This window comes from Molossus molossus, unplaced genomic scaffold, assembly GCF_014108415.1.
Source record: "Molossus molossus isolate mMolMol1 unplaced genomic scaffold, mMolMol1.p scaffold_m16_p_3, whole genome shotgun sequence".
Classification (NCBI taxonomy): domain Eukaryota; kingdom Metazoa; phylum Chordata; class Mammalia; order Chiroptera; family Molossidae; genus Molossus; species Molossus molossus.
Window position 1 is genome coordinate 15,764,133 of NW_023425366.1, and position 22,345 is coordinate 15,786,477.

A 22,345-nucleotide genomic window follows, 5' to 3' on the forward strand; every position below is an offset into this window, starting at 1 on the left:
GGTCTCAAAGAATCACCATGGCTGGACCATAGTGTTAGCCAGGTTAACGGAGAGCTCTGATTTGGTGCCCACCTGTGCTGGACTGGCTGGGTGTGGGGAGGGCTCCACAAAGGAACAATGGCATCTGCCAGCACTTCTGACCCTGGGAGAGAACTGTCCGAACCCCTGCTCCTCCAGTGCTTTCCCTGAAGCTAGTCAATTTAGTTTCTGTATGTCCTTGGTGCTTTTCGAGCTGCTTCTCCTGCACTGAGCCCATGTTAAATGAGTTTGTGAGCAAGAGAGTCTGTGTGCCAGCCTCTCAAGAGGAAAGCCAGATGTTTTCACAGACAGATGCCATGGGACTCCCCTTCCCAGCACTGGTGTCTGGGGGCTGGGGAGCCCGGTGTGGAGGTGGGGACCCCTTGTTCCTTGGGACCTCTACAGCAGAGGTATCCCTTTGATTCTTATCGCTGAGTCATGGGTATGGGACCAGCTTGTTTCAGATTTCTGCCTCTCCTGCCAGTCCTGTCATGGCTGCTGCTTTATATCCTTAGTTATGGCATTTATGTTCAGTCTTCAGGTGGTTCTCAGTGATGGTTGTTTTATAATTTAGTTGTAATTTTGATGTAGTGATGAGAGGAGGTTAGCATAGCATTTACCTACTAACTTGTGAAATTTTTTGTTTAGGTGAGACATGGAATCCATTAAAACTACACTATCAGTTAAGAAATGTACGAGAACGATTAGCTAAAAACCTGGTAGAAAAGGGTGTCTTGACAACAGAGAAACAGAACTTCCTACTTTTTGACATGACCACACATCCCCTCACCAACAACGTCATCAAGCAGCGCCTCATCAAGAAGGTGCAGGAAGCTGTTCTTGACAGATGGGTGAACGACCCTCACCGCATGGACAAGCGCTTGCTGGCCCTCATCTACCTAGCCCACGCCTCGGATGTTCTGGAGAATGCTTTCGCCCCCCTGCTCGATGAGCAGTATGATCTAGCCACCAAGAGGGTGCGACAGCTCCTCGACTTGGATCCTGAGGTGGAGTGTCTGAAGGCCAACGCCAGCGAGGTGCTGTGGGCGGTGGTGGCGGCCTTCACCAAGTAACTGCTCCGAGGGAAGCATCTCCTTTCTCACGTAGACCAGTAGTTTTTCCTCTAGGGACTTCGGTTTTCTGCAATTTGTACTTTCCCATACTATAGGCGGCTTTTTTTCCCCCCAATATATATACGTATGCAGGATTCTGCTGGTACGAGAGGCCTTCCTCTTTCTGTTTTTAAAAAAGTTTTACTGCCATATTGGCATTCCATTCCTTGTTTTCATTCTCACTGTTACCTGTTTTGGATTTCTGGTGTGCTTTGACTTTCAAAGTCACCTCCTGTCCTCTCACATGCACACCTTTGGGTGACCTCAGGTTGAGTTTTTCCTGTGTGTGCATGTACATCTCGCATTCTGCCTACGATTCAGACAAATCACAAAAAGGCCTTTAACTCACCAAAGGTAAATATCTGTACCTATTAGGACATTTTATACATAGACCTCAGTTGAGATGTAGACTTAGCAAAATTATTTTTAAATTGAAACAACACAGTAAATAATATAAAATGCCCCTTGGATTTTGTTTCCCATGTAAATCTGTTATGCCACTTGTTATAATTTTAAATGTTAAATCATAAAGGTCCAGTTGTTTCACAAAGCCAGTTTGGGATGGGCTGCATTCCAATTATGCTGTATATAGTTTGAATTGTATATAAATTGCCCCTTCTTCTGGCCACACCTGCCTCCATCTAAATATTTTGCGAGATTTAATTAGTTGTACACCTGGTGCCCTCACTTGCTTCAGTTATTATTTGATGGCAAAATAGACCTTTCATCATTGCAGGAGAAAGAAAAGCTGTATGTCTGGTCCTAAGAGTTTTTGAGTTGTGCTATTCATGGCGCTCTTGGCCTGTGCATCTCCTTTTTGCAATTTTTTTTGGTCTTACTGTTTTTATCATTTCTATATGGAAGAGGCTTGTGATCAGTACTAATCTTGAGTACAGGTGTTTTTGTTTTTTTTTTGACCACAAGTAAATTAATGTGTGCTCTTAAATATCATTTATTTACTCATAATTTTTGGGTAAAAAAATCAAATGTCAGTTATAGCAGTGTTGCATGTAAACTGTTAGTAGTGACTACAGCTCAGATGATTAAGAATTTTATAACAGAAAGCTCTGCTATGTTTTAATTTTTATATACAATTATGACAATTAGCACATTGTAAAAATATAAACCTTTGCTTTTTACTATTTCTTTATCACTGTTTATCGATAATACCACCATTGGTTTCATAATGTAAATACTATATATTGAACAAATTAAATGTCAAATTTTTTATTACCATAGTTCATATTAATAGTGGGGCTTTCAGGTGTCTAGAGATTTTTTGGGGGTTAACATTCAATGCAAAAGTACTAGATGGATTCCCTAATATGTATACTATCTTTTTATCTGAATTAATAAATAAACTATGTTCTTGAAAGTGCCTGAATCAGAGCAAGCATGTCATTTGTACTTTGCATTCTACCTTAGTTTTCTTTTAATGAAGTTTTACTAAGTATAGTATGGTAATATTTTAATGCAGTGGTTGGCAAGCTTTTCTTTTTTTGTTTTAAATTTCACCAGAGGATATGTTTTTATTATTTTTAGAGAGAGGAAGAGGGAGAGAGAGAGAGAAACATCAGTTGGTTACCTCCTTTATACACTGACTAGGGATCAAACTCGCAACCTAGGTAGGTATATACCCTGACCAGGAATCGAACCCAAAACCTTTTTTAGGGTACAGAATGATGCTCCAACCAGCCAAGCTATTTTCCTAGGGCCAGATAGTAAATATTTTAGACTTTAGGCCACATACAGGGTCTGTTGCAACTATACTTTACTCTGCTTAATGAAAGTTGCCATAAACCATGCAAATAAACGGGGCGGTGAGGTTGTGTTCTAATAAAACCTTAGTTACAGAAACAGGCAGTTTGCCAGTCCCTGTTTTAAGGCGTGGGAAAAGACAGGTTTTCTGTCCATTAAAGTAACCTCCTTTACCGCCCCAAATGGAACTACTGGTGGCAATTAAGCATAGAAACGATCAGTTTATAGTTTCTTCCCATAAAATGGATACTGGAAACTGATGTCAGCATCTTGGAATTTCTTTCCAGGTAAAGATTTATTGTTTTTTTCTAGAAAAGATCTTAGAACTTATGGATATTTCTTTTTTTTTTTTTATCCTCACCTGAGGACATTTTTCCATTTTTTGTTCAGATAGAGCGGGAGGGAGAGAGAGGAAGAGAGAGAGAGAAACATCGACGTGAAGGGACACATCGAGTGGCTGCCACCCGCACGACCAACCAGGGCTGGGGACAAACTGCAACCGAGGTACGTGCCCTTAGCGGGAACCGAACCCGGGTCTCTCTGTACTGCAGGCCGACGCTCCAACCGCTGAGCCAAACCGGCCAGGTCCTTATGGATATTTCTAAGGGATTCTTCATTTCAGCAGCAGCAGCATCTATATTCTCAGGCAAGGGGGAAAGGCCTGCCTGAAGTTGCCAGTGTTTGTTCTAGGGCAGAGTGCACACCAGCTCTGCCTGTGTGTGGCCCCTGCTTCAGAGAAGAATCCTTGGACAATCTGCAGGGGCAGCTGTTATCTAGAACTTGCTCCTATAAAATGCTGCTGCTTCCCGTCCTCTTTATAGCATGAATGGCGTGACTCCACGGCAATAATTACTCTGTGTGGTGGGAGCAGTGTTTCCACAGGTTTATACCACTTTGGTTAAAAGCCTTCAAATCCAAGAATCAGACAGTGAATTTTAATATAAAACTTAACAGAAAGATGTATTGTGCAAAGAATTAGTTGCTGCGGCTTTTTGAGGTCTGGTCCTTTAAATAACCTGATCCGAAACGATGGTCTAACAAGGGAGAAAGGAAACTTCCTGAAGGCACGTTCTGTACCTAAAGTATTTTATACGTTGTTTTGACCAGTCTTACTGGTAAGTGCTTGAGCTTTCAATCCTGAAGTGATTGGATGACAGTTAACAACATTCAACTACAAATTATCCTTTCTTACTTGGGCACTTTGAGGGGGCTTCTTTTCTCTTACAGACAAAACCAATAGCGGGCATGCAACAAATTCTCATGCTTATGCAAAATACAATGATAAAAGGACATCCCTGCTTAAGAAAAAAGCGTTTCCAGGTGTCAAATGGCCAAGAAAGCCCCTGGCCTGCTGAGCAGGATTGCCTCGTGGTCTCTTGACACAGCCAGTCCTCGGTTCTTCCCATTGTTTGTGAACAGGGGTACAATACTCTTTTCCAGTATAACAAACCTTTGAATTTGGTCACCACCCAAAGGAAAGTGAGAGAGGCTATGTCTCATGGTTCAGCGGCAATATTGGACCAATAAGTAATGATATGCAGGCGTGGCTACTTTTGCCCCAGGAGCATGGAAACTACCAGTCACAAGTCTGTGAGGTATTTATTTCATGGAGTTCAATTCCAACTCTGGCCTCTCCGTCTCATATTCACTTACTATATATTGTTAGATAACATTGTTCCATTTCACTTTCATTCAGATCAAGATGACTGACGGACAGCCTGAGGTAATTTCCAATTCATTGCAGCCCTTCAGGTCCCAGAATGATGTATCTGGCTCTGGTGAGTTCTGCACAAATGTCATATATTCTTTAATAGTACCAGTAAGGTAGTAGTAATATTCATAACCTTGCAGACTGTCCTTCAAATGGGTGTGGATGGTAACATGGTTAAATGTTGTACATACACTTTCTCAGCCCAGTGTCAGAATTAACATGGGTGTTTACTCCTGATAGATCAGTGGTGTACAGTGTTTTTCACTAGCACTGTTATATATTAGTGTGCAGGTTACTTTTTGTACTTTCCACATTATGGAGAGCTTTCATTCTTTTTAATAATTTTTGGCTTCATTATATAACTTTGTTAAATCTCCCATTAATGGACATTTGGATTAGTCTCATGTTTTCATTATTACAAACAGTATTTTAATGTACAGTGATACCTCGGTTCTCAAACATAATTCGTTCCAGGAGGACAGTCGAGAACCAAATTGTTCGAGAACCGAAGCAATGAACCCAATAGGAAATAATGGAAACTGGATTAATTCGTTCCAAGCCCCAGAAAATGCCTATTTACTGGCCTAATTTGTATATAATATGTAGAAAAACATAAGTCTCAACAAGAAATAAAAGTGTACAGTATGTCTAAGGGTTCAATTCAGTGTAAAGCGTGACTCTCTCCACAAAGTGTGACTCTCTCTCTGCACTCACACTGAGGACGCGAGCAAGGCGCGCTGGGCCGAATGAACGCCATTCGGCTCAACTCGGCTCATCTCGGAAGTTCGAGTTCCAAATATTTGTTCGGATTCCAAGACAAAAGTTTCTCGAATCTCCTGGTCGAATACCGATTTGGTCGAAAGTCAAGGCGTTCGAGAACCGAGGTATCACTGTACAAATGTCTTTATATCTGTCTGACTTCTGTAGGAGGAATTAATAGAAATGAATGTGCTCAAACAGTATGTCTTGAAAATGTAAAATGTATAAAGCCAAATTGATTTGTTAGATTCATGTTAACTTACACATCCACCAGTAATGTGAATGCTGATTTTCTTGCACCCTAACCAATACTTAGAAGGTCTCATCAAGCCTTGTCTTTGTCAAGCTAAGAGGAGAGAATTATCAAATTGTTTTAATTATTGGGGTTATTATTTACTGTCTTAATTGGTAATTTGTATTTTTTTCTCTGAATTACCTATTTATATTACTTATCCATTGCTCTAATGGACTTTTTTTTATGTATTGATTCATCAGGATGTTTTATATATGGATATTAACCTTGTGTCTGTGATGCAGTTGGTTTACTCAGCCTTTAGACTTGGTATATGGTAAGTTTTTTATTTAACATTCAGTCAAGTGTAAGGTGCATTGTTGAGCATGGAATCTTTGGGGAGACCTTAATTGTCCTACGGAAGACATCTATCTGTCTAGTATTCAAGTTTGTGATATGTACGTATATTCTATAAATATGTGTTGGGGGTAAGATTAAATGTAGCAAGTATAAACATTTCATGTAATTTTTATGATTAAAATACAAATGGAACACATAAACAAATACATAGGCTAATAAATTATTTTAAGGCAAATAGGATTGTAGCCTTCACCCAGGTCAGGAACTAGAGCTTTGGCAGCCATCCAGAAGCTGCTCCAGGCTTCCTTCCGATTACAATCTCCTGGTCCCAGCCTAGTGTGTATCTCTAGTAATTTGGCTCTGTTTTGTTCCATTTTTAATTTGATAGGTGATTTTAAGTTTCTTCTAATTTATAAGGTCTCTCCCCACCCCCATCTCTCGTTTTTTCAGTTGTTACATATTTATTGATGAAGTTGGATCATATGTCCTGGGAGTTTCCCAAAGTTTGGATTTTGCCTGTTGCATCTACATGTAGTTCATGCATCTTCCTGACTTCTGTACTTCCAAAGAATCGGTCATGGGTCTAGAGGCTCCGTCAGACTCAGATCTATGTGTGTGGGCAGCACTTCCATAGCTGGTGTGTGTTCATCAGGGGCCTTCTCTCCTGTGTGATCTTAGCCGCCTTGCTGTTCAGTTCTTACATCCTGTGATTCACTGGGCTTGCAGAGTGGTGAGGTTTTCTTTTTTAATCTTCATCTGGGGATATTTTTTTATTTATCTTCAGATAGAGTGGGAGGGAGGAAGGGAGAGAGAGAGAAACATCAAGTTATTGCCTTCCCCCTGGCTCTGATCAGGGCCAGGGGACAAACTGCAACCCAGGTACGTGCCCTTGATTGGAACTGAACCTGAGACTCATTGGTCTGTGGGCCGACTCTCTAACCACTGAGCAAAACCGGCCAGGGCCAGAGTGGTGATATTTTAATTCTTGTTAATTCTTTATGAGCTAGAATTTTTCTGTAAAGAGAAACTTCACCTTATTTTTATTATCTTTTTTTTTTTTTTTAATTTTTTTTTTCTTTATTGGTTTTAGAGAGAGAGGAAGGGAGAGGGATAGAGAGATAGAAACATCGAGAGAGAGAACATCAGTTGGCTGCCTCCTGCATGCCTCCCATTGGGGATCGGGCCCACAACCTGAGCATGTGTCCTGATCAGGAGTCGAACTGGCGACCTCCTGGTGCATGGGTTGACGCTTAACCACTGAGCCACACCGGCCGGACTTATTTTTATTATCTTTTAGTATAGTTTCTAGAGGAAAGGTAGGATACATTCTATATATTATTTACCTATTTTCAAAATAGAGTTGATTCCCTAGTATTCTTCGAAGATGACGGATTAGTTTTTTAAAAACATATTATTGGAAATAAACATTGCTTTTTACCATCAATTTTCTTAATGAGAGCCAGGATTCTCTATATCTTAAAGTGAAGATACAGCTTTAAGATAGAAGATAGAAAAACGTAGTTCTGACTTTAAATAGGAAGTATCAATATAAACTTATGAGGTACTTTCCCCCCCTTTCTTATTGTGGTACATTATGCATTATTAAAATTTACTATTTTAACCACTTGTTAGTGCACAGTTCACTGCTGGCACTTTTTTCATTATATACTACAATTTCTCCCTTTTAACTTGCCTCAGTCTTACTCGTCAAATAAATACATACTCAGTGCTCACCACCATTCCTTATGTTACTGTCTGACTAGTCATTTTGGTTGTCTTGCTCATTTGTCAGCTTTTTCAGAAAGGGCTTATAAGCACAACACTCCTGAGCGTGTGCATGCTGACATTTTACCTGCAGCCTTCTATTTGCAAGTCAGTTTGTCTGGATAAAACTATTGCTTCATAGTCTTTTTCTTTCCCTTATTCTTTTTGCTTGAAGCCCATGGGATCCCCCCCCCCCCCCCCCCAGTGTTTTCCTTGTGTTCCTAAAGTATGTCTTGGCTTGAGTTGTTCTGGAGTAGAACTTGGTGTGTCCTTTTAATATGTAGTGTCAAGTCTTTTTTTATTCTCAATTTCAGGAAAATGGAAGTTTTACTATTTGCTCTATTCCCTTGTTTAGGTTTTCTTCTTTGGGGACTGCTATTATTTATCTTCTGTATTTGTCAGCTTTGCTTGGGTTCTTTTCTCTCTCTATTACTGATCTTTGAACATTTCACCCTTTTAACTTAAGACCTTACGGTATATATTCACTACAAATGATCTTTTTAGTTTAGTCTTTTCTGAAATTAAGTTTTCCCCTGAGTTTTTATGCCCAATTAAATTTTTTTTCTAATTTCAGTTTATATTATTCATTCTTTTTTGTCATTTGTTAATGTATTTTCATTCATTTTGAGGCATTATTATAGTTTTCATTGGTTTCCCGGGCACGTCTTTCTGGTGTGCTTTTGTCTGTAGGGAGCGTATTTGCTCTTTATTCCCCCTTTTTTTTTTTTTTTTTTTTGCGTGGGATTTGACCTAGATTATCTTCCATTGCCCATTTTTACATGAAATTGCCTCTCCTGTTCTATCAGAAGGGACAAGTGGGGCAGGGTAGTTTTTCTCACTGTATTTATTCTTAGACCTTTCTCTTCTGTTTTGGTCAAGTGTAAAGAAATATGGCAGCTGACTTTCTGGGACCTGGTTGTGCTCTGCTTTATCTGGTCCTTGTTCTTCTTGACCTCTGTTTAGTTCCTGCCCTGCTCAGGTTGGAATCTTCTTGTTTCTCCTCAGTGGGGGATTGGCAGGTCGGACTGAGAGTGGCTAACCCGCACCAGCCTTTTCACCTCCTTAGGGCCACGTGTTGCCACCACGAGAGTGTGAGACCGATCCAGTTTCAGCTGCTGTAACCATCTGCTCCTCTGAACTCTGGCCGATGGGGTGGGAGTGCGGTTGGTCTCAGGGCTGTAAGGTGCCTACTTGGCCTCACACAGGTCCTGATACCAAATCCGTCTTTTTGGTCGTTTGTCCCCACTCACTTGTGTATTTTGGGGACCTCAGGGGTACTTTCACACTGAGTTCTGTGTAGATGATCACCAAGGTTTTTCAGCACTAATTGCTCTCCGCGTGTGTCAGCAGCAGGGAGTAGGGAATGGGTGGGATGTGAGAGTGAAAGGCTATGTCACTGTTCTGCCATCTTGCCCGGGTCCCTTGGGAAGCACCCCGGAGCCTGTGTGTAGTTTCAGTTACGAGTCTGACTATCGCTTCTGAATTGACCATCTTGTTCACTTTAAGGTTAAAACAATATATTTGGCTTTCTAGATTTTTGAATTTTGTTTTTCTTTCTTGCTTTTAAATCTGTGACCACTCTGGAATCTTATTTTGTTGCAAGGGATCCAGCTTCCCTAACCCCGCTACCTGCTACTCCCAAATACCTAGCCAGTTTTTCCAAAACCGGTTATTGAATAATCTTGTTTTCTGCCACTGATCAGAATGTTCCTTTTGAATTTTCCTTGAATTCAGAAATACTGTATATACATATATTTGGCTCTTTTTCCAGTGGTTTGCCTGTCTAGTTCTATGGAAGAAGAGGAGCCACTATTTTAATTATAGTAGTTTCTGATAATAATAGGGCGAGTCTCCCTCTTACTATGCTTTTTCAAAATTCTTCTGGCTATTTTCACACGATTATCTTACCAGATGGAGTTTAGAATAACTTTGTCAGGTTAAAAAATTCTTTTGAGATTATTGTTGGACTTACATTATATTTATAAATTAGTCTGGGCAGAATTGAAATCTTTATAGTATGAGTTACCCTATAGATGAATGATCTGTATCTCCCATTTGTACGAGTTACCTTTTTTATCTTTTAATAGATTTTTTGTTTGTTTGTTAGTCCTTGCTGTTTTTTCCCATATGTTCTGTTGGTTATTATTTAGGAAAGCTCTTGTTTGTGTGAATACTTTTTGATAAGCACCTGACTGAATTCTAATATTTCAGTAGTTTTTAAATTGATATGCTTGTGTTTACATGTATCTCACTATATCATGCGCAAATTAAGATACTTTTGTTTCCACTGTTTATACCTCTTTTTAAAAGTTTTGTTTAATTATATTTGCTTGTACCTCCAAACATTGTTGTTCAACAGTAACAGTAGTGAACATCTTTTCTGCGTGTGTTCCTGTTTGGGATGATTTGGGAGCTTTTCCATTAGAGTGTGAGGCAGGCTTTGAAAAAGTGTCTGTTGACATCTTTCACAATATTCTTTTCCTTTTGTCCTAAGAATATAATAAAGTACATTTATAGATTTCTTAATTTCAAACATTCCTGGAATTACCATCACTTAGGCTTGTTATTTTCTTTAATGTCCTACTGGATTGTATTGGCTAACATTTAAACAGAATTTTATTTTATCTGTAAAGTTGCTTTGTCTATTTTCATTATCTTCTAAGCACTTTTCAAGTTCATCTTCAGTGTTATTTCATGTGGATTTCTGCAGTTTGATTTGACGCTTGCTTGGCTTTGGTTTGGTAAGGTGGTCTCCAGTTTCGGTTTTCAGTTCCACCAGACTCCTGTTAATCTCATTGGATTTTCTTCTCTTTGAACTTGTGCTTCTTAGAAGCAACATTCTCTTGAATACATTAAGAATACCAAACAGTTTTACAATTTTGTTTTTATTCTCAAGGTAGTCTTCCAAATTGTATTTTTTACCTGCTCTCTGCATATTGTTTCAACACCTCCCCCACCTGTCTCAGTTCCGTGTCTATGAAGGGCCCTTGCTGAACCTGCCTGTGCGGTGGGGCGGTGGCTTCTACCTACCTGCCCTTGGCCCAGTGTTGGTCAGTGTGGGTCTGTTAGAGCCCTTTGTGAGCATCGTGCAGCTCATCCCTGCGGATGAGAGGGGAGTTGGGTACTAGCTGATTTTAATCTTGATTCAGATACTCAGCTGCTTTGGAGTTATCCGGGGGAAGGGGTGTGGATTGGTGCTTGCTGTGTCCCTTTTTTTTTTTTTTTTTTTAAATTAATTAATTTATTTTTGTTATAGATGTTTCTCATTTTTCCCCCACTGATTCCCCCCCCATCCCTGTCCCCACCTTTGTTGTCCATGTCCATTGTTCATGCACACATGCATATAAGTTCTGTGGTTTATCTCTCCCCCCTCACCTCCTCTTCAGGGAATTGTCAGTCTGTACCCCACTTCCACGTCCCTGGGACTACCCCGTTCCTCAGACTGTTATGTTCATTATATTCCACATATAAGTGAGATCATGTGATATTTGTCTTTCTCTGCTTGGCTTGTTTCGCTTAGGATAATCCTTTACGGAGTGGGTGAGCTGGGACAGCCAGTCTCTTACGGAATCAGATTAGCTCTTTCGTCACAGAATTCTGTCTGGCAGGGGCTCCCCTCAGATCAGCCCACTCCTCAATCCTCATCTGTTGCTCCTCTGACCTCTTAGGTGCACAGGTGCCTGGGGCAGTAACAATGACCCCCCCTTCAACCTCACCTTCCTTACCGCTCTGAGGCGTGGAACTAGCTGCAGTTCTAGGTGCTTCCTGCTTTTTCTGGGCCCACCTTCGGGACCTCCCTTTCTCCAAGGTAGGGGTTTTAGTGGCATTCCTCAGAACTCCTGTGCCACCTTCGCTTTCTCGCATCTGGAGGGAATTATATCCCATTTCGTTGTTCTTCAGTTTGGTTTCAGATTATATTGTACGTGGTTTGTAGTCTTCGCTATTCATAGAATTGGTCTGTGGCTATTTCTGTATTAAGACTCTAGTTTCCCTCTCTGTTCATTTCAGTGGGTTTTAGAGAGAGTTGTGCACTCTCTTCCCCCAGGAAAAAGCTCTGTCCAAGTAGAGCCAATCAGAATCTTACTTTTGGGGAGTATGTGGGAAACCAGGCAGGCAGCAGCTGTATGTCCAAAGAAATTCTGATAGTCAGTGGAGCCCCAATTATGACGCAATAGCATTCATAGATCTCTAAGTAGAGAAAGATGTGAAGAGTTGGGGGTGAGGTGGCCAGTTGGTGGAGAGAGGAGTGGGTCTGCAGCAACGGACCCACAAATAGCAGTGGTGTCTTGTTGCTATAGGACACTCGACGAAGAGCCACGAGCCCCAGAATTATTCTAGCCTCAGGCTCGGTCCAGTCACATGCTGGGCCCCAGGCTTGGAGTTCTGTGAGATTCCATCTTGCCTTTTTCCTTGGGCTACTCTAGGTTGGTGTCTGCATCTTAAAACCAATAGAGCCTAGATAAAGGAGATGCTCTTCACTTCATTCTCTGAAATAGGATCTCAGATCATCCGAGTATGGGAAAAGGGGAGTGGGTTGAGGTTTTGAGAAAAAGGAAGAACGTGGACATTGTGAAGATGAGAGAAAAAACTGATGAGTCCAGTTGAGGTTGGAAACCATGAGTTTATAATAAGCACATCATTTGGTGTGGTTGTGGGGTTTTCTGTAGGAACTAGTGTGTAGGAACCAAAAAACTGGCTTGTAGGAAGGGCCCAGCATTTAGCTGGGACGAGGGAGCTGAGCCTGTGGGCTGGACGGGGACTGTGCTCACCATGAGTCTGATCTGAGTGGAGCAGGCAGTGAGGGGGGCTGATGGGGAGGGAAACGGGCACTTGGTGGGGGAGGGCTTGTTGAAACGGAAGACCAGAGGCAGTCGTGGGAGGAAGGGGAACGAGATCCAGGTCAGGAAGTTGTGAAAGCGTGGGATGTTTGATTTTCAGATTTTAGAGGTAGAATAGTTTTGGATTGTGGCAGTGGGGAAGAGGGGTTGATTTGACTGCTGTTGCCTTTGTACCTCTCACCAACTTAGGTAATAATTTAGGTAGCGATACGCATTTATTATCTTGATATTCAGAAGGGTATTCTGCAGATGTAGAACTAGAGAAACAAGTAGTAAGCAGAGTGTTTATTTTTTTAAAATTACTTATAAAAGGTTGTTTACAGAGATGTGGGTTTACATAACTTGGCGACAACATTTTAAAATGTACAGGCTATTTCATATTATTGCACTTACTCTTTTATAATATAAGGCATTTTATTTTACATAAATAAAGGAGTATGTATCTCATACAAGAGGTGTGGTGCCAGTTAAGTCAACCATAACGTTAAATGAGATGTGTGTGGTAGAATAGAAACGCGACTCAACCTACTTCGACTTCCACGGCCTATCCTTGCAACTACGATTACATGTTATAACACATATTTACCCTCATAGCTTATTGTGAATGACTGACCAGTTAAAAAACCAAAACAATGCAAGTTTTAGTAGGACAATACCATTAGTGTTCACTTCAGGAAGTGTGGGAATTTATTAGACTAATTAGAAATACTAGTCATGCCTTGAACACTGAAGACAAATAAATAGCTCTCTATCTTAGGGTCAAAAACATTCAGCTTTTGTTTCTTCTCTTATGTTACAACTGTCAGACAAGGAACCCTTCTGGCAAGACCTGCTGGAAATGGCTGATGACGTGAACACAGTTTGGTGAGCCAGAGGGTCAGGCACTCTCGGGGGGAGACCGTCCCGGTGCTCTGGACGTTCCTGTCTGTCCACAGAGGGCTGTGCATTTCTCAGCACAGCTAGAAGAGCACAGGCAACAAATAGTTTTCAGTGTTGACTCCAAATATTTGCGTGTCAAGAAAACAAACCACAAAACTGACTCCAGAGACTTAAAAACAATCTAGCATGCACCTTGCACTGACTGTCTATAGTATCTTACCTGGAATTGTAGTGAAAAGTAGAAGCTAAATTAATCAGGTCTTTCTAGCTAATTCCTGTACTACGTTTTCTTTTGTAGAACCTGTTAAAAAAAATGAGAAATCCCATCTGAGAGACCCCTCTGGGCAACTCCACAGAGGCTTACTGGGATTAATCACTCAGAAAAATAATGTACAAAGTGATGGCTCAGGTGCCACCATGATCGGGGGCATATAATGACCTGAGTTCTCTCTAAGCCACAGACCTGAGCTATAGGTTAAAGAAGCTCCAACATAAAACCTTAGTGTCATCTTGTGCACAGGTATGTAGTCTCACCTGTATTCCCTGGACTCAGTCAGCTAGTTGGGCCCCCCGAGGATTTGGGTTGTAATTACACAGTAGTGCTCCTTTATCTTGAAATTTTTTCCTCATTGCATTTTGGTAAATGAATCTGATGAAGGTTTGAAATGTGAGGGAGGAAAAGCCAATTCTGCAACAAGGAGCAGCACCTACGAAGTCTCTGCTTCGAAAGGAGAGCAGCCGGGACGAGTTTCATACGCAGCGTGAGTCACAATGGTCTTCTGCAGGGAAACAGTTTTGGCAAAAGGAAGAATTTGCAAAACAGAGAAGCAAAAACTTGAGTCACTGCAGAGGTATGTCATTACACCCAGGTCAGGAAAATTGATGCCATGCTTAGAAACGGTACATTTTTTAAGCTTGTTGGAAAGGGAGGCATAAATAAAAACAAGTCTCTTAAAAAGATTATTTTAAACTCTGGATTGTAAATATAAGGTCTATGTTTATAAACCCAAAGATACTAAAAAGCTAATTGATGTCTAAAAATTTAGTTTAAATTACTGGTCGGAGTGCATCAAATACAGAAATGGAAACCCAGTGACTGTGATATTTTTGCCTGCTTTTGTGTTGACCAGTCTTGAATTCAAGCACTTAGTCAAGACGAGTTCCATACTCGACACAAGGTGCTTTTCGAGCTGGAACCTTCTGCTCATTTGAAGCAGCGAAGTTCATGGCTCTTTAGTACAGTTTATCAGAACTGCATTTCTGTAAAACAGCCTTACGACTTACACTTTTAGATTATGGTCAACACTCCACGGTGACCAGTAACCCACTGCGTTGAATTCTGCATCCGTACATTGCACATTACACTCACTAAAAAATACCACTTTCTGTATTTTGCTTTTCCATTTTTGGATAATTCCTGAGCTCAGCCTAACCATTAGGTCATAAATGATTCTTTTTTTTCTTTTAGGCGTCATTGTTTTCAGGGTAACATACAGACCTACGGCTCTGTTCATTGAAGGTGTCTAAAGCATTATTTACTTAGAAAATTTTATAAAACTAGAGTCCATTTAGTTGTGACATTTGTGTTGCCCTCAGACTGTGTAGGCTCCTCAGTTGTCTGGATTGGGGATGTTGGGAGAGGTGGCCAAAAGGAAGCAGAGGTCTAGCCGAATGTCTGAAATGAAAGGGGGCACCCGGCCACTCCTTGTATCCCCGGCAGTAACAGTGAGCGAAAGGTGGGGGACAGGCACAGGGACAGAACGAACCCTCCTGGCCTGGGTGATCCAGGTGGAAGGCTTCGAGTGGAGCTTCATCTATCAGTAAAATGTGGAGATTTTTATAGTCCTCGCCTACACCAGTGTTTCTCTGCTGTCTCAGGAACCCATCGTTTAAAGAAGTCGTTCTGATTTGCTAAGGTATGAAGGGAACGGAGAAAAGGAGATTCTTGTTAAAAAATGTGTCACCACTCCTGCTTGTTTCATGAAGAATTCCTGTGCTTTCTAATTACTAACTGCACAGGTCCCTCCGGGACAGACTTCATAATATTCCAGGCATCGAAGTGCATAAGCCCGACCAGGGGTTTCCCGTTAATGGCAAGGATTTCATCTCCAGCTTCTATTGTTCCGGCCTGTTCAGCTGCACCACCTGTGAGAGTAAGTACAGAATGACGACTTAGTACTTTCATAGTGTTCACAGTGAAATCCAAGCAAACCAAACACTAGTGAGAAAAATCGCTAAGTGGTATGTTTATAGTTTTACGACAGAGATACACAAAGCATACTCCCATAAAAAGAAATCTGACTTAAAAAATTTCAAATCTGCCCTGGCCGGTTTGGCTCAGCGTTTAGAGTGTCGGCCCTAGGACCAATGAGTCACGGGTTTGATTCTGGTCAAGGGCACGTACCTCAGTTCCGGTTTGTCCCCGACCCTGGTTAGGTCGTATGGAAGGCAACCAGTTGATGTGTCTCTCTCCCTCCCTCCCACTCTATCTGATAAGTAGAAAAATATCCTCAGGGTAAGGAATTAAAAAAAAATTCAAATCTGGCCCGGATGGTGTGGCTCAGTGGTTGAGCATTGACCCATGCACCAAGAGGTCACTGGTTCGATTCCTGGTCAGGGCATGCAGGAGATGGGCAATTGATGTTCTCTCCCTCTCTCTCTCTCCAAAAATCAGTAAAGAAAAATAAAATTCAAATCTGTAACCCTTTCCCTTCCTCCTGAAAAATACAAGCAACTGAGAAGATATTTCAAAAGAATACAAAATAAAGAGAAAGTTGAACGAAGGAAACCAATAGCTAAATCCAAGTGGCCGATAAATGCAGGAAAACAAGTTAACTTCTGATGGTAGCAGATGTTGGTTAAGGGTCCTGAGCGTCCAATGACACGCTCAGTAGTGACTGCGGCTTACCTAATCGATACGTAAAAGCTTGAACACTGGCTGTGGAAGCGCTCAGGGAGAAGGGGCATTGAAAGAAAAATCCCCAAATACAAAAAGTTTTCAGAAATCTTATTAGATCTAAAAAACTGAACAGATACAGCTGTTCCACCCTAAATTTCTGGAAATCCATGTTAATATTTGATATCAATATTCAACAGATTTTAGTTGATTATAAAGACTGATAAAATTACAGCTGGAAGAAAAGTTCAAGGACAGAAACATTTTATGTTAATGATAGAGGGAGATGCTGTCTTGAGTATACAACATGCCCTAAAACTAATTTTTTTTTTTTTTTGATACTTGCCCCTAGCGGGAACCAAACCTGGGAGTCTCTGGTCTGCAGGCCAGCGCTCCAACCACTGAGCCAAACCGGCCAGGGCCCTAATACTAATTTTTAATAAAACTAATATTTAATATACTAACAATATCAGTATTAAATATAATGATACACACATACACACTGATATTATTAATATAATTGTTATAAAACAGTTCTTTCTCTCCAGGAACCTGAAGAGATGTTTAAGAACTGTCCAAGGTCATAAAATGAATGATTCAAGTTCATGAAGAGACTTTCTATCTACCAAATATTCAGTGATACTGCTCCCTCCCATTTTACTTCTTGTAGTCTGGTATTTGCAGTTTTGTTTTTTTTCTTTACTGATTTTATAGAGAGAGAAACATCAATGAGAGAGAACATCAATTGGCTACCTCCTGCATGCCCCCCAATGGGGATTTGGCCCACAACCTGGGCATGTACCCTGACCAGGAATTGAACCAGGACCTCATGGTGCACGGGTTGATGCTCAACCAGTGAGCCACACCGGCCGGGATGCAGTTTTAAGTGAACATGATCTTGGTTGATGCTAAGTACCCCTGACTGGCCATTCCAGGGGCATCACTTAGCTTGGCATGTTCACATCAATAGCAGCTAATGTTAATTAAGAACGCGGAGTTAGGGGCAGACCCTAGAGCCAGACTGCCTGGGCTCACACCTGGTTCTGCCACTTGCATCAGTGACTTCGGGTGCTTGCATCCGTTGCCCGTGGCCCAGTCTCTTCTTTCGTAAAATGGGGATAATAATAGAACCTGTGTGATGGGATTGTCATGTGGATGACAAGAATTACTATGCATAACCACTCACAACATGGCCAACGCGTTAACCCTATATGTCATAAACAAAAAGCATTCAAAATAGTTTTGATTTTTCTAAACGAATTTGGTTTCCAAATGGAAGGCTCCGAGATACAGAGAAAGAAAATAGGTGATAGATGGACTGTGGATTGTGTTTTCTGAGACCATACCTTTGTACACTCTTTTAATGAACAGGGGCCCATCCCCAGACATGGATGATTTTCCTCCATCCAGGCTTAACCCCAGCCCGGCCGAGGTCTTCAGTACTTCAACGCACAGAGCATCATGCGCAGCTATGCTTCTCCCTGCAGGAAAGATGGAAATGACAGACACTCACTACATCCTGTCCAGTCCCTCCAAATGCACACTCGAGTCCCATCTACCCTGAAGTGCTGATGACAGTATTCGAGACCAGCGGTAGGGTTGGTCTCTGCTGGCTGTGTTCCTGTAGTAACTGGGCATGAAACCAAACTGCTCTGGTCCAGCCTCATACTGTTGGTGCACATCTCAGTGAGACCGAAGTCACTCTTGGGGGATCAGCCTGTTCGGCAGAAGCAGTTCCAAGTCAGTCCGCAGTGGCTTACTGGGGAGCCTTGTATGAGCGTGCAGGCGCACAGAAAACGTGTTCCTGACCTCCTTTCTGTAAGCTCTACTTGGTCGATTAAAGCCTTTGTCCTTGAACACTGTTGCCCCCTCATTTCCTTCTGTTCTTCTAAAGCAGGAAAATCCCTGACGTCCTGGACAGATCCCAGCCTGGTGCTCCTCCTCCAACCTCGATTCCCCTGCACAAGGGGCTCTCGGTTTACCTACCAGCCACTTCGCCCCCAACAGGAGGAAATGCGAAAGGGCTTCCTTCTTAAGACACTTAGAGAAGCTGTCAAATAGTCATTTTAAATCTGCAACAGAATGGCTTTCACTACTGGGTCTTTCTAAAATAACTTACGTGTAACGTTGCTTTTGCAAGAAGCATCCACAAACACTAGACTTCACTACATTTAATGTCTCTGACCCAGATGATAAGATGATAAGATTATTTTCCTTTGTGCTCAGCTACAGTCTATGCTGCTCACACCCTGCTGGCTGGTGAGCTGGTGTCTTACCCATTCCAGGCTCCAGGGGTATGGTCTTCTTGGACAGCGAGCCCTTCCCGTTGGTTGTGGGTGGCTCCCGCCTGGTGGAGGGCCTGGACTGGTCATTTCCTTTCTTGATGACCACGAGGACATCTTTGTGCAGCTGTGCCTGGTGCAGAACCTTCAGGACATCCCCATGGGCTAAGCCAGCCAGTGAGGCGCCATTGACTGACAGAAGGAAATCCCCTCGGTTCATAGTCCCTTCTTGAGAAGCAGCCCCCTGAGAAAATACCCTGTGGACCTGGGACAAGGACAGGACAAAGCCAAATTTATTTATTACCTCCAGTAAAAGGAGCTGCAAATCTTTAGTAAAGGAACCTTCTAATGGCAAGTTTTCCAAATCATGCAAACACTTGGTTTATATCAAAAACATATTCAAGCCCTGGCCAGTTTGGCTAAGCGGTTAGAGAGTCGGCCTGCGGTCCAGAGAGACCTGGGTTCAGTTCCCACTAAGGGCATGTACCTTGGTCGCAGTTTATCCCCGGCTCCAGTTGGTCGTGCGGGTGGCAGCCACTCGATGTGTCCCTTTCACGTCGATGTTTCTCTCTCTCTCTCTCCCCCTCCTACTCTACCTGAACAAAAAATGGAAAATGTCCTCGGGTGAGGATAAAAAACAAAAAACACATTCAGCGTGAGGAGTGGATCAGGCGCATCACTGTCAGCACCTGAGTGCGTTATCACTCACGTGCCTGACACACGGGCACGCAGCCTACAAAGAGGAACAGGACAGACCCTGTGCAGTGAAGGTGGCCTCCCTGATGCTCTCTCAGGCCTTCAGCGATACAAGATCTGAAGGTGGTGGTTCCGCTCTGGCCGGTGTGGCTCAGTGGCTGAGCACTGACCCAGGCACCAAGAGGTCACAGGTTCGATTCCTGGCCAGGACACATGCCCAGGCTGTGGGCCCGATCCCCAGTGGGGGCATGCGGGAGGCGTCCAGTCAATGTTCTCTCTCATCGATGTTTCTTTCTCTCTCTCCCTTTCACTCCTTTCTCTCTCAAATCAATAAAGGAAAATTAAAATAAAATAAAATAAAGGTGGTTGTTTCTGAGTAAGAATTTCATAAGCAAAGGCAGGTTTGGTCAGTGGATTCTAATGTGTTTGTAAACAAACAAGGCGCCTGGGTGAAGATGAGGGTGTAGGTAACTGCTCCACGTACCGGCACAGACAGGGAGCTGCGTGGAAAGGGGTCGCTTGCCCACTTCTGTTGTAGCGGGAACCAGTGCCAGCGGCCTCTGAACTCACTGGCATGAGTTTGCCCTGATCGAACTCCCAGCTGCTTCAGCAGTGACCCCCGAGCGCCACCACATCGTCACTCACCACGATCGGTTTGGGCTCCACGTCTGTCCCTCCTGCCACGCTGAATCCCAGACCCAAGCCTTCTTTTTTAGTCAAGACTATGAAGCAGACTTCTTTATTCTAGTGAAAAGAAAGAGAAACAAAGAAAAAGGTGTATTCCCTGTGCCACGAGCAGTGAGGACTGATGAGCCCTCTGTAGCACTGCAGTTTGTCACCGGGACACCCCGAGCTTTCCCAGAGTTTGAACTGGAGGGGCCACAGCTGCCCATGCCACGCTCTGGGGTGGGTCCATCCTGCAGTTACAGAGCCACAGGAAGGTGGGTACGAACCAGGACCGGGACGGGACACTTCAGAAACCAGTCTAGGCATGACTGCGTCCGCCCAAACTTGATCATGAAGGGAATTCTTTATTCTCGTTTCGTCTACAGTTTTGCACAGCAGCAGAGGGAGACAGGGCCAAGCACAGGGAGAGAGCATGTTGAGGCCGCGTGTTCTGTGCCCTCCACCCCCACGTTCAGGTCACTGGGTCGCATGCAGTCGGAGAACTAGTAAGTACAGTACTCCTAAAATCCAGTGTTTGAAAACATACATCAAAACCGTCAACTCCTGTATTGAACATTCTCAGCAGTGTCGTAAGGTTAAGTGTAACAGAAGACTGCCTTGTGTTTCAAGCATTAATCAAAAGATAACCTTGATAAAAGAGTTTAAAATAAAAAATGAGCTGGCTAATTATACTGAGTTTTGACTTCCACCCACACAGTAGAGGTGATTCACAACATTTTAAAGATTTACCTTGCCAGGTTTCCCATAAAGTGATTTATAATCTATCAATTCAAGATGTTCTCAAACATGGCAGTAGAAAAAGACTCTAATAATAACCTTTAAGGGTTGCTTTGACGAGAAAAAAGGAACATGTTGGAAGAGAAAACCACCTCTGTATTGTGCTGGGGGCGGAACCCAATATTTGAAGTGTTTGGTTCTATTAGTAAGTCCTAAGGTCCAATCTTACCATTTTACATTTCTCTAAAGAAGTTCATGCAAACTAGGGCTCCACGTGCTGACAGCAGAATGTCCCGCAGAACTTCCGGGGGTTGGGATTTTGACTTCATGGGTCGGTTCGACCGTGTGCTCAGACGCCGTTCAGTGGAGGGGAGATGCTGTCGAGGCGGTCAGCACAAAGGGGAGCCTGTGGTCTGGCGCACGAGGTAGCCCTTGATGCTGACGTGGGACTGCTGCTACTTAAATGCTCTACTGGAGCAGAGACAGTGCTTGAAAACGGGACTCCCCTGTATCCTAGGACATGCTATCACCAAAGTTGTAATATATTCAAATTATTTCCAGTTGTGTTTGAGAAGACCCACGTGCTGCAAGCAGATGGAGCGTCAGGCCAGGCGTCGCCTCTGAGAAGCTTAGCACAGCATCAGGAAAGCTAGGTCCAGCCTCGGGGGCTCCCCGGGTTTAGTCCCATAGAAACCAGAAGCCAGGGCTTGTCTTCTGTCTCTAGTCTCACAGCGCCCCAGAAGCCACAGAAGACCGTCTGTGCAGTTCCCTTCAGCACCCACAAACCACACTCATTGGGGAAAAGTATGGCAGGAAACTCCTGGCCTGAAGATGGCAGAGCAAGGATGCCTCTGCCCGCCGCCGCTCTGAAACCAACCGAAGACGGCTGCACTGAGGACGGTGAGCCAGGCGCTCAGCACCGGCCACAGTGCCCGCCTGCCCACCCGCCGCCGCTCTGAAACCAACCGAAGACGGCTGCACTGAGGACGGTGAGCCACGCGCTCAGCACCGGCCACAGTGCCTGTCCGCCCGCCGCTGCTCTGAAACCAACTGAAGACGGCTGCATTGAGGACGGTGAGCCACGCGCTCAGCACCGGCCACCGTGCCCGCCTGCCGCTGCTCTGAAACCAACCGAAGACGGCTGCATTGAGGACGGTGAGCCACGCGCTCAGCACCGGCCACAGTGCCTGCCTGCCGCTGCTCTGAAACCAACCGAAGACGGCTGCATTCTGAGGATGGTGAGCCACGTGCTCAGCACCGGCCACAGTGCCTGCCCGCCGCTCTGGAACCAACCGAAGATGGCTGCATTGAGGACGGTGAGCCACGCGCTCAGCACCGGCCACAGTGCCTGCCCGCCTGCCTGCCCGCTGAGCGGTGAACGCGGAGCCAGCGGGGTGCGGAGGCCCCAGAAGACGAGCCCGGGTGGCACTTGGCACCCTGTCCCTGAAGATGTCCATCTCTTTTGTGACCTATTACATTTGGTTTTCTCCTTTACCCTTCTGTCTAACACTCAAATGTCTGGAGTCCAGGTGGCCCTGGGCAAAGCGTGATCCTACCGGACCACTTGACCGGAAATCCCGCGAGAGACTTTTCACATGCAGAATGCTTGCTTACTGTAACAAGTTGGAGAAGAGAG

At 43.5% G+C, this 22,345-nt stretch overlaps 2 protein-coding genes across 14 annotated transcripts in view; one reads left to right on the forward strand and one right to left on the reverse strand.

Moving 5' to 3' along the window:
- The window catches only part of GOLPH3 (golgi phosphoprotein 3), a 56,835-nt gene extending 41,257 nt beyond the window's left edge, over positions 1-15,578 (forward strand). The window contains exons 4-10 of one of the 13 annotated variants that reach the window (XR_004961620.1): positions 667-1,484; positions 4,585-4,666; positions 5,854-5,927; positions 13,730-13,951; positions 14,090-14,282; positions 15,310-15,347; positions 15,466-15,578. Coding sequence is in view for 1 of the 13 variants with exons in the window: in XM_036278761.1 (XP_036134654.1) it covers positions 667-1,091 (425 nt within the window). In the remaining 12 variants the exon portion in view is untranslated. Of the gene's footprint in view, positions 1-666; positions 2,525-4,584; positions 4,667-5,853; positions 5,928-13,358; positions 13,417-13,729; positions 13,952-14,089; positions 14,283-15,309; positions 15,348-15,450 lie in introns of those variants that run through there. The other 12 variants (XR_004961623.1, XR_004961628.1, XR_004961625.1 and 9 more) reach the window with 12 other exon arrangements.
- PDZD2 (PDZ domain containing 2) overlaps positions 15,354-22,345 on the reverse strand; it is a 218,118-nt gene continuing 211,126 nt past the window's right edge. Inside the window, exons 21-24 of the mRNA XM_036278868.1 lie at positions 19,951-20,049; positions 18,604-18,874; positions 17,674-17,808; positions 15,354-15,576 (exon numbers count right to left, since the gene is read on the reverse strand). Of these exons, the coding sequence (XP_036134761.1) occupies positions 15,410-15,576; positions 17,674-17,808; positions 18,604-18,874; positions 19,951-20,049 (672 nt within the window). The 3' untranslated portion in view covers positions 15,354-15,409. The remainder of the gene's footprint in view (positions 15,577-17,673; positions 17,809-18,603; positions 18,875-19,950; positions 20,050-22,345) is intronic.